At 35.3% G+C, this 15,000-nt stretch overlaps 1 protein-coding gene across 2 annotated transcripts in view; it reads left to right on the forward strand.

Annotated features, from left to right (window-relative positions):
* Window positions 1–1,109: 1,109 nt before the first annotated feature.
* The window catches only part of LOC119580286 (elongation factor-like GTPase 1), a 15,496-nt gene continuing 1,605 nt past the window's right edge, over window positions 1,110–15,000 (forward strand). The window contains exons 1-14 of one of the 2 annotated variants that reach the window (XM_037928388.1): window positions 1,110–1,225; window positions 4,133–4,322; window positions 4,475–4,682; window positions 5,541–5,672; window positions 5,852–6,108; window positions 6,260–6,470; window positions 7,414–7,549; window positions 7,716–7,894; window positions 8,481–8,643; window positions 9,754–9,947; window positions 12,436–12,549; window positions 13,489–13,755; window positions 13,957–14,166; window positions 14,924–15,000. The exon at window positions 14,924–15,000 is cut by the window's right edge and continues 823 nt beyond it. In XM_037928388.1, coding sequence (XP_037784316.1) covers window positions 4,138–4,322; window positions 4,475–4,682; window positions 5,541–5,672; window positions 5,852–6,108; window positions 6,260–6,470; window positions 7,414–7,549; window positions 7,716–7,894; window positions 8,481–8,643; window positions 9,754–9,947; window positions 12,436–12,549; window positions 13,489–13,755; window positions 13,957–14,166; window positions 14,924–15,000 — 2,333 coding nt within the window. In that variant the 5' untranslated portion in view covers window positions 1,110–1,225; window positions 4,133–4,137. The remainder of the gene's footprint in view (window positions 1,226–4,132; window positions 4,323–4,474; window positions 4,683–5,540; window positions 5,673–5,851; window positions 6,109–6,259; window positions 6,471–7,413; window positions 7,550–7,715; window positions 7,895–8,480; window positions 8,644–9,753; window positions 9,948–12,435; window positions 12,550–13,488; window positions 13,756–13,956; window positions 14,167–14,923) is intronic. The other variant, XM_037928465.1, reaches the window with a different exon arrangement.

A 15,000-nucleotide genomic window follows, 5' to 3' on the forward strand; every position in this document is an offset into this window, starting at 1 on the left:
CCAACAGCCAAGTCAAGTGCTGGTCCCAAGCCCGGATAAATAGAGAGAATGATTACCTAAAAGGTACCACCGCACTCTCCGTGGAAAGGAACTAGGGGACCCATACCACGTACTCACTCCAAGAGCATCACAACATGAAACTACAATTAAGTATCATGCTGTACCACGCGTGCTTCACAGAACATGACCTAACGTTAAAGAATTCATATATATCATATATTATAACATATATATTATAATATATTATAGGAATAATTTAATAATGATATGAATATAATTGGTTGTGTGTGTCGGTGTGCTGTTGTGTGTGTGTGGTTGATAGTATATATATAATATATATTATATATACTATATATATATACTATATATATAGCATATCATAATAATATATATGTATGTTCTGATATGCTATAGTGTTGGGATATTTAGATATATATATGATGTATATACTAGCTGATATATATATATAATACGTATAATATATATATACATACTATATCATATAATATGGTATACTATATATATATATATATTATATATATATATATATATATATATATATATATATATCACACACTATACATATACACCACACACTTTCAGTCATGAAGCTCAGCCGAATGACAGAAGAATCCCAACCCGTACTATTATATTTATATATACATATATATACATATATATGCATATATATATATATATATATATATATATATATATATATATTATATTAGTTATATTATATTGATTATGTGTGTTTTATATATATATATATATATATATATATATATATATATATATATATACATATACACATATATACATATATCACACACACACTCTCAGGTCATGAAGCTACAGCCGAAATGACAGAAGAATCCTCAACCCGGATTTGCGGGAATGCATTTCTTTTAAAGCATTTCACGATTCAGCGATTTCCACCTAAAATACCATTTTCGTTATCTTGATGTAGAATAGTTATATACCGTACGTATAAAAAAAAAAAAAAGAAGAAAAAAATATATTACACTATTCCAGGAAAGTATATTAGGCCCGTTGTCCTTTCCCCCTCCCCCCCCCCCCCCCCCTCCCGTCCCCCTCCCAGGAGTCCGGATGAGTTGCCAGTTCGTGATATTCAGTAGAATAATCAACACGAAGCTGGTGGTTGCGTCATGTGCTGAAAGTATCCTATTTTAATTCTGTCAAATCGTTGGCTGCTACGTACAAGGCGAGTTTTTTTTTCTTTTCATCTGTGTAGGGGAATTGTGACTGTAATTGGCTCTAACGTAAGAATTGACGGGGGGGGGGAAAAATAAGATATTTAAAGGCACGTGTTGTAAAATCTGGTTGCATGATTTAAGTTTCTCAAATGCCATATTGAAAGAAAAAAAATAATATAATAATAATGAATAAATAGATAAAAGTGTCTGTGTCTGTGCAAGTTCCCTTATATGTTTTGACTTTATCTTTCAGTAGTTTAAAGTGAGCAAAGGTTTTATTTATATAATTTTCTGTGTTTATTTTTAATTTTATTTTATTATATTTTTATTTTTGTCAATCAGTACAGTGAGAATTGACCAAAATCCGGAGGGACAAGGCCTATGCCCAAGCCCCCTCAGGCATTTCGGGCACGTCCTGGCATGGCAATTTTGGTGTTTTTTTTTTAAATAAATAAACTTTGTGACTTGGAGTTTGAGACATTAGCATGGTTTGAGCCCCAAGACCAAAGGCAACAGGCTCTAGAAATGCCCGGGGGGCTTCTGTCGTTGCCCTAGCATTGCGCGGCCGCTCATGCCCAGTGCCAGCATCCCTTGCCGTTTCTTCGTAATACTACGAGCATATGTTGTGTTTTCAGTTATCATTGTTTTCTAAAGTCTCTATTTGCCATATTTCCTGATAAATCGAGACTGAAGGGCATTTTTGTTGTTATATAGACTCCATAGTTGATCATTATTCGCTCTGTAGTCCGAATAAAATAAGCAGTGTGTGGCATCATGTAGTTGAAATTGTAGGTTTGTTGTTGTTGTCTTTTTTTTTTTTTTATCGTAAAAATGAGAGTGTTAAAAACGACTTAATCACATCTTCAGTGGCAGAAAAATAATATTTTGCCTTGATTGTAAAAAAAAAAAAAAACCTAAAGGCATGTCCATACATACACCATGGCATGTACGTACATGCCCCCGGCAGATAGTCCAGCCACGCCATGGCATGTGCATACATAATTGACTCTATGGTGACTAAGTGCTTATAGAGCTATCTATGTGAAAACACAATTAATAAACTAAAACTACAGTGGACATAGGCAGCAGTGGCTGAGTGGTTAGAGCGTCGGACTCAAGACTGTCACGACGGCAATCTGAGTTCGAGGGTTCGAGTCGCCTTCACCTCGATTGCCTGCCTAGCCACTGGGTGGGCAAGCCAGCCCAAGTTAGACCTGGTCCCAAGCCCAGATAAGGAGAGAGAAAGACTACCTAAAAAAAAAGGTACCACCGGCACTCTCCGTGGAAAGGAACTGGGGACCCTACCACGTACTCACTCCAAGAGCATCACAACATGAAGACTACAATTAAGTATCATGCTGTGACCACGGCAGGCTCAGACATGAACCTACCAAAAAAAAAGCAAACAGCAACAACAACAACAACAACAATAATAATAATAGTGGACATGGTGTAATGAGCACTAGGACACGAAGTAAGAATGACCCAAAAATTTGTCTATGACCCCTCTTTCTATACCTTCCTCACTTGGTCTTTATGCATATGTTACTTATGTATACTTCATTTAATTAGTCTTTAACTGTATAAGACAATTAGTACTTAAATTTTTTTTTTTGAAAGATGATATTTTATTTTCTTAGAAAGATGATACTTTGTTTTACTATTTTGTAACAGAGACAAGTGCCTGAGATCAAATTTGAAAACCATGGTAAAAAGAATATCTTTCACAGCTAGTGACTGACACGTGGCACTTGGATACCATTCAGAGGTTTCTCTCTTATTATTGAGAATTTAAAACCCATTCACGGATTAAGTGTTCTTGAAGTTTATAATAGAATAATGCTAAAATGAGGGTTTCATAAAAATAATACAATGCATAAATATAAAACTACTCAGATTGTATATGACGGCATGAATATACACAATTTGTTTGTTTGTCAGAATTAGTTTTGTTTCTACAAGAAATCAGTTATATTGAATCCTTTATTGTTTTATCATTCCTAAAATAGAACAATTGTTTCTTTTTTTTATGGATTTTTGTTGTTGTTGTTGTTGTTGTTTTCTTTTCTTGTCTGTACAGACAAAGGATTCAAGAAGGAAGACATAAGAGAAGGACAGTTTATACTACACACCTTAGTGGAGAAGTGGACCTCTGTGTCAATTAAGGTTTTTAGTTGTAAAAGTTTAATGATTTATAATTCAATATATCAAGAAATGTAAGATTCTCAATTGTTTGATATTACCCTTCTCTCAGTTACCTCTAAAACTGAAATTAGATCATCAGTAACCCCTCTTATGATTATTGTATTTTTATAGTGTGGGTTCATCAAGGGTATGACTTAGGGAATGCTACATTAGAGCCCACACTTGACGTTAATTAATAGTGCCTCCTCTAGATAAAGCCCGTGTGGTTTTCCCAGTAGAAAGGGAAATAGTGGCTTTGACAGAAAGAGAAAAGGAGTGGGCACAATACAATGGCATGCACATACTGTATATGTCATCCTCAATAGCAATGGTTAAAGAAAGCAACTTAGACAAATGGATAACCTTTGAATGGCCAGATGGCATATGAACTGAAAAGGCAAGCATGTAGCTGTGAGCCACTGGCTGTCATATCTCTCAAACAAAAATCTGATTAGTAATGCAGCGAGGTGCTAAAAAGTCATACATATTACCCATGTCAGTGTGTGTGTCCAGATAGAGAAAATTGTGAAAGGATTGGCTTGAAGTGGTCTATTATGCTGCATTTGGAACTCCTTGTCTTGCTTGTCCAGACAACTTGTCAGGATCGGCAGGACAACAAGGCAGTGAGTGTTCAGAAAACCACAAAAATACCCTTTGATAACAACAATAACAATTTTATAATTACAAAAGTAAAACATATCAAACTAATAAGAGTTTTTCCTGTATTCTAGCCAAGATGGTGATTGGTGGCAGATATTTAACCTCTCAGTTGCCCACTCTCATGGGCAACCCACAAAACATCCGCAACTTGTGCATTATGGCGCACGTTGACCATGGCAAGACCTCGCTAGCAGATGCTCTCGTGGCTTCAAATGGGCTGATCAACAAGAGGCTTGCTGGTCGCATCAGATACATGGACAGGTACTTGAGCTCTGAGGGGATAGCTGATATAATTTTTCTCTGAGTTTAGTTAACCTTTTTTTCTTTGCCTTTTTGATTAGTCATCTTCTCTTTTGTAATCTAACCACCATTTGAAAATAGGAATTGCTCAGACCTATATTTATTCCCTACAGTCGCAAAGATGAAATAGAGAGGGGGATCACAATGAAGAGTTCCTGTGTTTCTTTGGCCTATAATAAAGATGAACAAGACTACTTGATCAACCTGATTGATTCACCTGGCCACGTTGACTTCTCATCTGAAGTCTCTACAGCTGTTCGACTCTGCGATGGAACCATTATTGTTGTTGATGTTGTGGAAGGAGTCTGTGCACAGACTAAGGTACTGCATTATTTTTTCTCTTGTTTTTTATATAACACTTACCCATTTGCCTGATTCTCTCTTTCATCTTCTAGTACTGTTGCTTTTTCTCTTCCTTTCACTACTCTCATCTTGCATAATAATGTAAATCTCTCTTAAACCCAGTGTTGGTGAGTGTATGAGTAAGCAAATGGATACATAATTTCTTAATAAATCATAAGCAAAATGTAATTATTCATACATAATGCTAATGAATCAATTGTTTGAAGTGGAGCACCACAAACCTCAGTTCTTGGACCCCTGTTGTTCCTAACATATAGCTTAACTTTGACTCAGAACCACTACTACAGCTGCTGGTACTTTCCTGAAGAAGGCTTCCTTGTAAATAATAGTCTAGGTCACCACCATTGGCATCTTCATTTGAAGAATGGTTGAAGAAAGGTCATGGTGCAATTGATCATCCTCTGGAGGGCAACCCTGGTGTTGGTCCTGAACATAAAGATCACCATTAAGGTTGAGAGATTGAGGGAATACAGGTGCTCCTCATGCTACCATTGCAAAAGGTGAAATAGTTGATCAGATGAAGGTCAATGTTTTTATACACATTACCTAATAAGATCATTTAATCCATACTCCAGTAAAGTACTCAACAACCATAAACAGTCATGGCAAGAATAGATGCTACCCAGTACTTCGCTGAACTTGCTTGTGGGAAAAATAGGTGCCACTTGGTATTTTTGCTATTCATCATCATGGGTTTTATGTTGTTGTTTTTTTAAGGTTTTTTAAGTTATTGTTGTTTTTATTCATTCATATTTTCTAATGTATGAAAAATATCACTTGTAATTTTATTATCTTTTTTTTTTTCCCCCCCCACAGGTGGTTTTACAGCAGGCTTGGATGGAAAACATCCGTCCAGTTCTTGTTTTAAATAAAATAGACCGTCTAATTCTGGAAACAAAATTAAGCCCAATTGACTGCTATTATCACATTGCCCAGGTTTTGGAACAGGTGAGCTTAAATAGTTTTTTTTCCTTTTATACAACAGTGCTTTATTAAGGAAGTGAGAAAAATCTGGTAGTGATAGTAGGGATAGTTATATATCAAGTATCTAATTAATTAAGAGTGTTTGAAAGCAAAATGATCGTGTCATATATCTACCTATTATTCCTAAGCAATTCTCTACTTAGGTCAATGCGTACATGGCAGAGCTGTACAATACTGCTCTCCTTGGAAAGACTGCACAAGAAATTGAGAAGTATCAGGAAGCAGAAAGGGAAAGGAAGGTTTCAGAAAGAGAACGCAAGGCATCCGAGTCTGGAGCGACCAATTCCGACCTCCTTTTTTCTGACTGGGGCATTGAAACGGAGGATGACTCTGACCTATACTTCATGCCAGAACAAGGCAATGTTGTGTTTGCTAGTGCCTATGATGGATGGGGATTTAGGTGAGTGTTTACCAGCAAATGCCAATTTGTGAGTAATGGTAATAGAAGCCTATGAAATATGACATACAAGATTTTTATTGCTATATTTTTTTCAAATATTTTGAATGGTTTTCATATGAAGCTGTTTAAAACTTTTAATTGCCATCCACAGCATCCATCACTTTGCTGATCAGTTTGCAGCAAAACTTGGAATGAACAAAGCTGTTCTCAATAAGACTCTTTGGGGAGACTACTACATTACAACAAAAGGTGGACAGAAGAAGATAGTTGGAGGTGCACGAGATAAACGCAAGAATCCACTGTTTGTTACTCTTATTCTCGAAAATTTGTATAAAGTGTATGACACTGTAGTGACACGAAAGGTAAGTTGACAGAAATGGAAAATATGTCATGAATACTATTGTTCAGGATTTAGAATTTATGCATGTATGAGTATTTTTTCTTATCATTTGCAGGCACCAGCACAGATCATGAGCATCATAAGCACAATTTCTAGGTTATGCATTTAAAACCAGTTTAAGTGAAAGGAAGGTAAAATTTGGTCTGATCATGATATTTTTTGTTTCCTTAGTTTTAAACTTTTATAGCACTTGCTTATGGAAAGGATAGTATACATATTCTATTCTCTCTCTCTCTCTCTCTCTCCCCCTCTCTCTCTCTCTCTCTCTCTCTCTCTCTCTCTCTCTCTCTCTCTCTCTCTCTCTCTCTCTCTCTCTCTCTCTCTCTCTCTCTCTCTCTCTCTCTCTCTCTCTCTCTCTCTCTCTCTCTCTCTCTCTCACATATCAATTTATAACATAATTGTGATATTAAAAATTGGCGAGTGGCCAGTAATACAGGATTGTTGGTATGCTGTGGCAGTTTCCTCATTGGCTCCCAACTTGTTTGCATTTCAGGCACAACATTAGACACCTAAACACTCATAACTGAAGGTTACAACCTCCACCCAGCCCACACCACTCAAAAAAAAAGAAAATAATAATGATAATAATAATGATAATAATAATAAACAAAAGATAAATAAAAATAAAATTCCCCTTCACTTTAGGTGCTTCTTTCAAATAGCAATTGTAAACAAATGATATCACTACTATTGGAAAAGGGCAAGCTCCCTTTTACAAACTGATGGTGCAGAGTAAGTCAATAGGCAGCACCATCTGTGACTCAGTCCACCACAGTCATTCCATGATATCATACCATCTGTGTTTAAGGGTTTAAACCTCAGCTAATTTTATTTATGTCTCATATGCTAATGAAATTTTAAAGTTGCCTTTTATAATCGTTATCTTATTCTTCTAATGATTTCAGGATATGTCTGAAACAGTAAAACTTTCAGAGGCATTGGGGGTCAAGTTGCCAATGAGTGTTGCAAAGTCAACAGACACAAGATTAAAGCTGAATTTTCTCTGTAGTAGCTGGCTACCACTGGCATCTGCTGTGTTAGGTGAGCCATCTACAGTGTATACCTTGCTGGAAGAAATTGTTGTCGAAGGAGGGTAGTTACATTTTCTATATCTGAAATATTTTTTTAATGACCATAGGATGCTTGTAACTGTTGTGCTGTCAGAATTCAGTGCTCTTAAGTGGGTAATTTTATATCTTTTCAACAGACATGGTGATAGATCACCTCCCCAGTGCTGCGAACATGACAGAAGAAAGAGCAATGAAACTTATGTGTTCAGCCACACAGCGTTTTGACACCCTGCCTTCAGAGTCCCAGAAACTCAAAGATGCTTTTATGAAATGTCAAAGTGAAGATGATGATCCACTTATAGTTTATATTTCAAAGGTAATGTGTATACTTTAAAAAAAGGAGAAAGTTCTTTTGATTTCCTTAAAGTTTATGGGAGAATTTTTTTGTTTCATACAATTTGAATAAGTGTATTTTTTAAAACATGAAATATTCTAATAAAATATGAATCATTGTTTTTATAATTCATATTTGCAGACTGAATAAGCAAAAATCCTTTATCAGGAAAATAATTTTGAATTTTGAACACAAAGACAATCATATAATTACTTATGAAAGAATGAATTGGATAATTTCCTTCTTTTACCCTATTAACCTGAAGCACCTGGGCCACCCAAACCACAGAGTTGGCCAAAGTACAGGCTTACAAGACTCGAGGACATTTTTGTGAGATCGTGTAGTTCTAGTTCATATCCCCATACAAAAGTGTGGTGAAATAAGAATTTTCAGTCAAGCTATATATGTGTATGAGGATGCACTGTACACAACTTTCTGCACTGTTTAGTTGTTATTAAAGGATGTAGAAGTCACTGGCAAAAAACTTGACTGCCAACTATGTGTTGACACCCTGTTGCAACAAATTAATGGCATTTCTCAGTTTTATAACAGATTTTTTTTTTCTCAGATTTATGGAGTTCAGAGAAAGAACTTGTTGGACTCAACCTCCAGCGGAAAAAAAGCTGTAGCTACAGGCAACATAGGCCTCCTGTCAGCAGAGGAGATAGCCAGCCGTAGGGAGGAGATACGTCGAAGGAGGGAGGAAATTACAGCAAATGGAGAGCAGAAGGGTGAGGAACTAATGTTTATTTTGTAGCTGTTTTAAAACCATATGGTCTGTGCTCATAAAAAGGGAGATGCTATTGCTCTGAAGTTGGTAGGAATAGTTATTACTATGCCAACATGCTGAGATTTATCTTCTCAGCAGAACATAAACGTGTGACTGTACAAGATGTGTATGGCAATATAGATTAGTGAAATTTTAATAAAGTTCAGTATATAAGTAGATTTTTGGGAATGGTCCAGCACATCTAGTAATGCAGAGTTTTGAGTTAACAGTAGACAATTTTTCACCAGTGTTTGGTTAGTTCTCAAGTAGTATGGAGTTTGATCATGTCTACATGACAGTGCTTGTTGCAGCTCCATCAGTTCCTAACTTACTTTCAATAAATTTAAGCCATATTATGGTTTCCTAGTAAAGTACAGTGTCATTTATGATCCTTGATGCTTTAAGAGATAAAACAAATGCATAATTAGGGGATCTGTGAAATATAATGGATTTATTGATTAGTAAACTCGTTTGGTCTGACAAGATATGCAGTATGGTTCTTGAACCAAAAGTGCTAAAAAATTATAAGGTTATAGTGCTATTAATTTTTGAATGATCAATTGCTTATATGTTGTATATGACAACATATAAGATGTATGTTTTCCCCTGCAAAACAATGGCCCAAAAATCACTGTGGGTCTGGTATACAAAAGTGCAGACATTTTTTATCCCTGCTGAACTAGTGGGCCTGCCTAATGCACTAGTACATCCTATATTCCATCAAATTTGGTAGATAAGTTCAGTAATTGGCTCATTGGTGACTTTGTACAAGTATAGCCATCTATGTGTAAAACAATTAATAAAGTAAACTCCCAGTTTGCATGGCATGCACGCACATTCCATGCCCAGTGGCATTGGGTTAATTGCTGTTGTGTTTGCGATGTACGGCAATTTTTAAAATGTGAGTTGTAATTATTTTCAATTTTTTTTAGGTGTAACAAACAGAAATTGATTTCACCAATAATCATTATAGAATGGAATTGCTAAGTAATATTTACATTGTGGTTTTGTATTTTCTGGTCCCCAGGAATCATAAGTACAAACCAAAAACTCCTTATAATGATAAGCATAGCTTCCTATTTCATTGCAGCATCTACTGGTGAAAGGCAGCTGACCCCATCAGAAATTGAGGAATTACAAAAGCAGCAAGATAAGATGGCAGAGGACAGGGAAAAGGCAGAAGCAGAAAGAAGAAAGTGGATAGAAGAAGAGGTCTTTGTTGCATTTGCAAGAGTTTATAGTGGCAGGCTTAAAGCTCGACAGAAGGTGATTGAAGTGTTTTGTTTAAGTGGCACAAAGTGTTTTGAATAAAACAATTTTTAATTACATGTTTCTTATGGAAATAAATATATATGTAAAGGTGTAGATATATATGAAGGCATACTGGAGATGTATTGGCATTCATACACACACTGTACATGTTCAAGGCCTGACTAGAAACATACAGTTCCATTATATACATACTTTTGACTCCTATGTGTAAATACACATTGCAAGATTTAAAAGCATACTTTTTTGGTTTGCTTACCTAGATCTATAGAGAGTACAATTTTTATTCTCCTTATAAAATTTGATTTTTATACTCCAGTTTTTGGAATGCATAATTGTAGTGTCTAAATTCAAGAATGCATTTAAATGATTCAAAATTTATAAGGAAGATTAAGAAAAGGTATTGCAAGCAAAATTATTTCAAGGCCAGATGCAACACTTAGGAGTTGAAAAAGTCACTTATTTCAAGCAAGCAACACTTAGGGTTGAAAATCACTATTTCATGCACACAGAATGTCCCTAAACCATAAAAAAAATCTCCAACTTATATATTATCTTTTAGGTATTGCAGTATGGCAGTAAAACTTACAAAGGAAGAAGTTTTAAATTAAGTGGGATATGGCAATTTTAGACACAGTGTGTTTAATGAAGGCAGAGTGATTAAGGTCCAAACCAGTCACATTTCATAATGTAATGGCAGAGTATGTCTTTGTTAACATCTCAGTATTCTGTGATATATTTTCCTTATGTTCTTGGTTCATTCACCAAATCCACCATAGGTGATAAAAGAGTTAAAAGGAAATCACAGATGACAAGAAGATAAATGAACAGTCTATGCAGAAAAGTGGTGCACATTATAATGACATTTCAGTATATTATCTCTTAGTTTCTTGTATAAGATATCAAAAAATTATTCAAATTAGTAAAGGAATAGGTTGGATACAGTGTCAAAGCTTTAACCCCTTTCTGCCGGGTAGCAGAAATCCCTGAGAATGACAGTGGGCGTGGGAGTCTGGTACATGAAGCTGAACATCCCACGCCATGCACTCTGGCGCGTTGCCACACATACAGGCTTACCCTACCAACCAAGCAGTTTGTTATGACACTAGATCACGTGACCTGGCAGCTTTCGGTTAAAGGTCATATCTCCTTTCAGTTAGGTTTGCAAAAGAATATTCACAGAAAACTGAAAGTCATGCTAATTTACTTGGGATTGATAGATAATATATATTCAATAGGATATATATTACACACACACACACACACACACACACACACCACACACACACACACACACACACACACACACACACACACACACACACACACACACACACACACACACACACACACACACACACACACACACACACACACACACACACACACACACACAGTCCTTCAGGTATATATATTTAAAAAATGTGAAGGAGTTGGGAGTATATTGACTTGGTGTCATTCCTTGATGTATGGTAATTTTTACAAAATTTTTATAAATGGTTGTGGCCATTGTTTCTATTTTAATTAGTATTATGATTGTTATAATGTTGTTAACCCAAATCCAACAGGCATGAAATGTACGCACATGCTATGCCCACTGTCAGTTTACTTATTAATTGTTTTATATGCTACGCTTGTACGAAGGCACCATTGAGCCAATTATTTGTACTGCCTGTCTCGCAAGTTACCCATTTCCTTGAATTTCGAAAATATTGTACGTTATCTTATATTGCTGTTACTAATGGCTATAACATTTTAGTAATTATAGTAATTATAATCAGGTAAGGTTACAAGGTCTACTAATTGGCTCCTCTGTGGCTAAGCACTAGCAGAGCCATCTGTGTGCAAAGACTTCACAAAAAATTTTAAATGAGCACAGCATTTTCCCCGTGGCATTGAGTTAACAATACTAATAGCAATAAGAAATTTTTCCTTGAATCAAGGAAAGGTTAAACAGGTGAAATAGATAAATCTAGTAATTGACTCCTTGTTGCCTAAGCACTTATGGAGCTCTATTTGCAAAAACAACAAATAAACTAAAATCACAGTGGACATGGCATGTGCATATGTGTGTTATCCCTGGTGGCAATGCCAATTATATTTTTTACAGTCATTCTTTGTAATGATTTTATGACATCACAATGTATTTCATTCATGTGCATACTTGAGTTAAGGCAACTCTGAAAAGTTGTTGTTGTTTGTTGATTTTCTTCTGCTCTTTAGTGAAATTACCACTTTGCAGCAGATTTTTTTTTTATAATTCTGCTTGCTTTTTGTTCTCTTTCTTTTCCTTTTTTCTTTTCTTTTTTTCATTTGTATCCTTTTTCAATGATTGACCTTTAGCAAAAGTAATATACCTGGTAACAGAAATCTTTTCCTCTTTAAGAAAAAAAGACAAGATGGTTCTAGGAATGAAACAAATAATGACAATATTACCTGCACCAAAAATTTAAACTATTAAATCTTACTTTTATTGTCATTGCAGGTTTATATTTTAGGACCAAAGCATGATCCCAGTGTTGTGTTGGCTCAGCTAGGAGATGGCAAGCAACTATCTGAAGAAAATATAGGAGAGTTCAAACACATTCACATCTGTGAGGTGAGTTAATGCTTGAGAAGTGTATTTTGTGTGAAGTTAATGTATGCTTTTTCTTTATTGTAAACTCGAAATGTTGGTGAGTGTGATTTCTTTATTTATTTCTTATCAGGTCATAAAAACTTAACTTTTTTTTTTTTTACTTGTTAAGGCTAATATATGGTACTCAGATTATTAGTATTTTAGTATAATTCTTCTACACATTTGTACATACACATATAGGTATATATACAGCTATATACATAAATGTATATAGCTGTAAATTTGTGTACATAGATGTACATGTGTGAATGTGGAGGTACATAAATGTATCTGTGGATGCACATGTATCCATGCATATACATGGATGATCATTTATGAGAAAAAAGGGCAAGTTTAAAATATCATGAGAAAATCATTATCAATCCGTATCCACTACTTCTTTCTGCCAGATAATTACTGTTTTTTTTTTTTCTTCTTCTTCTTCTTCTTCTTCTTTTCCATTATAAACTATTATGGATCAGGCAGTTAAATGAAAATCTATATGTAATAGAAAATTTTTTGGCCAATTCTGACATATTTTATTTGAATTAGATGTAAAGGAAGTATAAATAGCCAATAGTAAAATGGTCTAACATATATCTGACTTGATATTTTGATTTAATGCAGGCTTTGAGGTTCTTTACTCTGACCCTTCATCCAAGTGGAATGATGCCCTTAAGAATTATATACTTTTATTTCTTTTTTTTTTATGGGGAGGGAGGTAAAAAAGAAAGATAGGGTCTTATTTTGTACATTAAGAAACTCATAACTGATTCAGTGAAAAAGTAATTTGACGTATAAAGAGCTACATTCATTAATTTGTTGACATTATGCTGACAGTTTAATAATGATTTTGTGGAGTTTAAGGAATCTCATGACTCTCACTGCAATTTCCAAATACTACATGTTCCATTTCAACAGATAGCAGATGTGTACTTACTTCTGGGCCGTGAACTAGAGCAAATAGAATATGCAACTGCCGGTACGGTGGTCGGAATAACTGGGCTAGAGGACTACGTCATCAAGAGTGCCACACTTTCTAGTACCTATACCATGCCAGCCTTCACAGAACTCACACTCAATGTCACTCCCATATTGCGAGTCGCTGTGGAGCCTCGTGATCCAAGGGATTTGCCAAAACTGCGGCGTGGCTTAAAGATTCTTAATCAAGCTGATCCATGTGTACAGGTGAGTGTGGATAGAAGCAACAGTGATATTATGGTTTTAAAGATGGAGCTGATGTTTTTGTATTGTTGTTTTGTCTTATAATGGTGTTTGATGGTATTTTCTTTGTTTCTAATTGTTTATCTTGCTGTCATATTAAGGACAATTAGTTTTATTTTTTATGTTATTTGGTATGCATTGATAGTGAAATGCCTTATTTTTCAGGTAAAATTACAAGATAGTGGTGAATATGTCATTATCACTGCTGGAGAAGTCCATCTGCAGCGTTGTGTGGATGACCTCCAAGAACGTTATGCCGGTATCCCCATACGAACCTCTGATCCCATTGTACCCTTCAGGGAAACCATAATACCCCCTCCAACAGTTGATCGACTCAATGAGGCCATTGAAGGAGAGAACATTAGCCAGAAAAAAGTATGCATTTCTCCTTATGTCACTGTATTTTTTATAAGGATTTATTTGAATAATTTTTATGATATATTTAGCTGTAAAACACGTGGACAGTTTGTATATTCTATTTTACCTTTATCGTGCGTGTCAGAGTCTGTGCATGTAGATGTGTTTTGTGTGTGTGTGTGTTTCCTTGCTTGCATGCACACGTGTAAGTATATGTGATTCATTTCCAGTGTAAGTATGATTGTTTTTATATGTGATAGCAAAATGAAAACCCTGTAACAGAAGAAATTAAGTAAACTGTTTTTAACATTTTAACCTACCATCTCCAAGAAAATGTTGTGTTCACTGTAGTACTGTTTTGAGAATTGTCTCTGCAAGTCCTTAGTCATAAAGGAGTCAATTATTAGATCTTGTAACCTCACTTGATTTCTCCTTTCCTTGAGTTAGAGGGTAAAACATTTTTTGTACTAATAGTCTCAATATTGATGCTGTTATTTTATGAAATTATAATTGTTATAGTGTTATTGACATTATTAGCATAACTATAAGATAACAAAAAATATTTTCAAAAATCCAGGAAAATGGTAAAGAGGTGAGACAAGTAATTCTTGTAACTGGCTCATTGGTATCTTAGTACATGTGGAGCACTGTATGTGTAAAAATGATAAATACAGTGGGCATGGCATGTATGTACATCCCATCCCTGATGGCATTGGGTTAATTGTGTATGTGTTACTGTGTTCGTGATTGTGATCGTGTAATTTCTTCTTTTAAGCCTGTGAATGGTGATCCCCTGGGAGTGGTGGAAGTGAGTGGACATTATGGCAAGTTACGATGCAGAGCAGTGCCTTT

This window comes from Penaeus monodon, chromosome 1 (genome assembly GCF_015228065.2).
Source record: "Penaeus monodon isolate SGIC_2016 chromosome 1, NSTDA_Pmon_1, whole genome shotgun sequence".
Lineage (NCBI taxonomy): Eukaryota > Metazoa > Arthropoda > Malacostraca > Decapoda > Penaeidae > Penaeus > Penaeus monodon.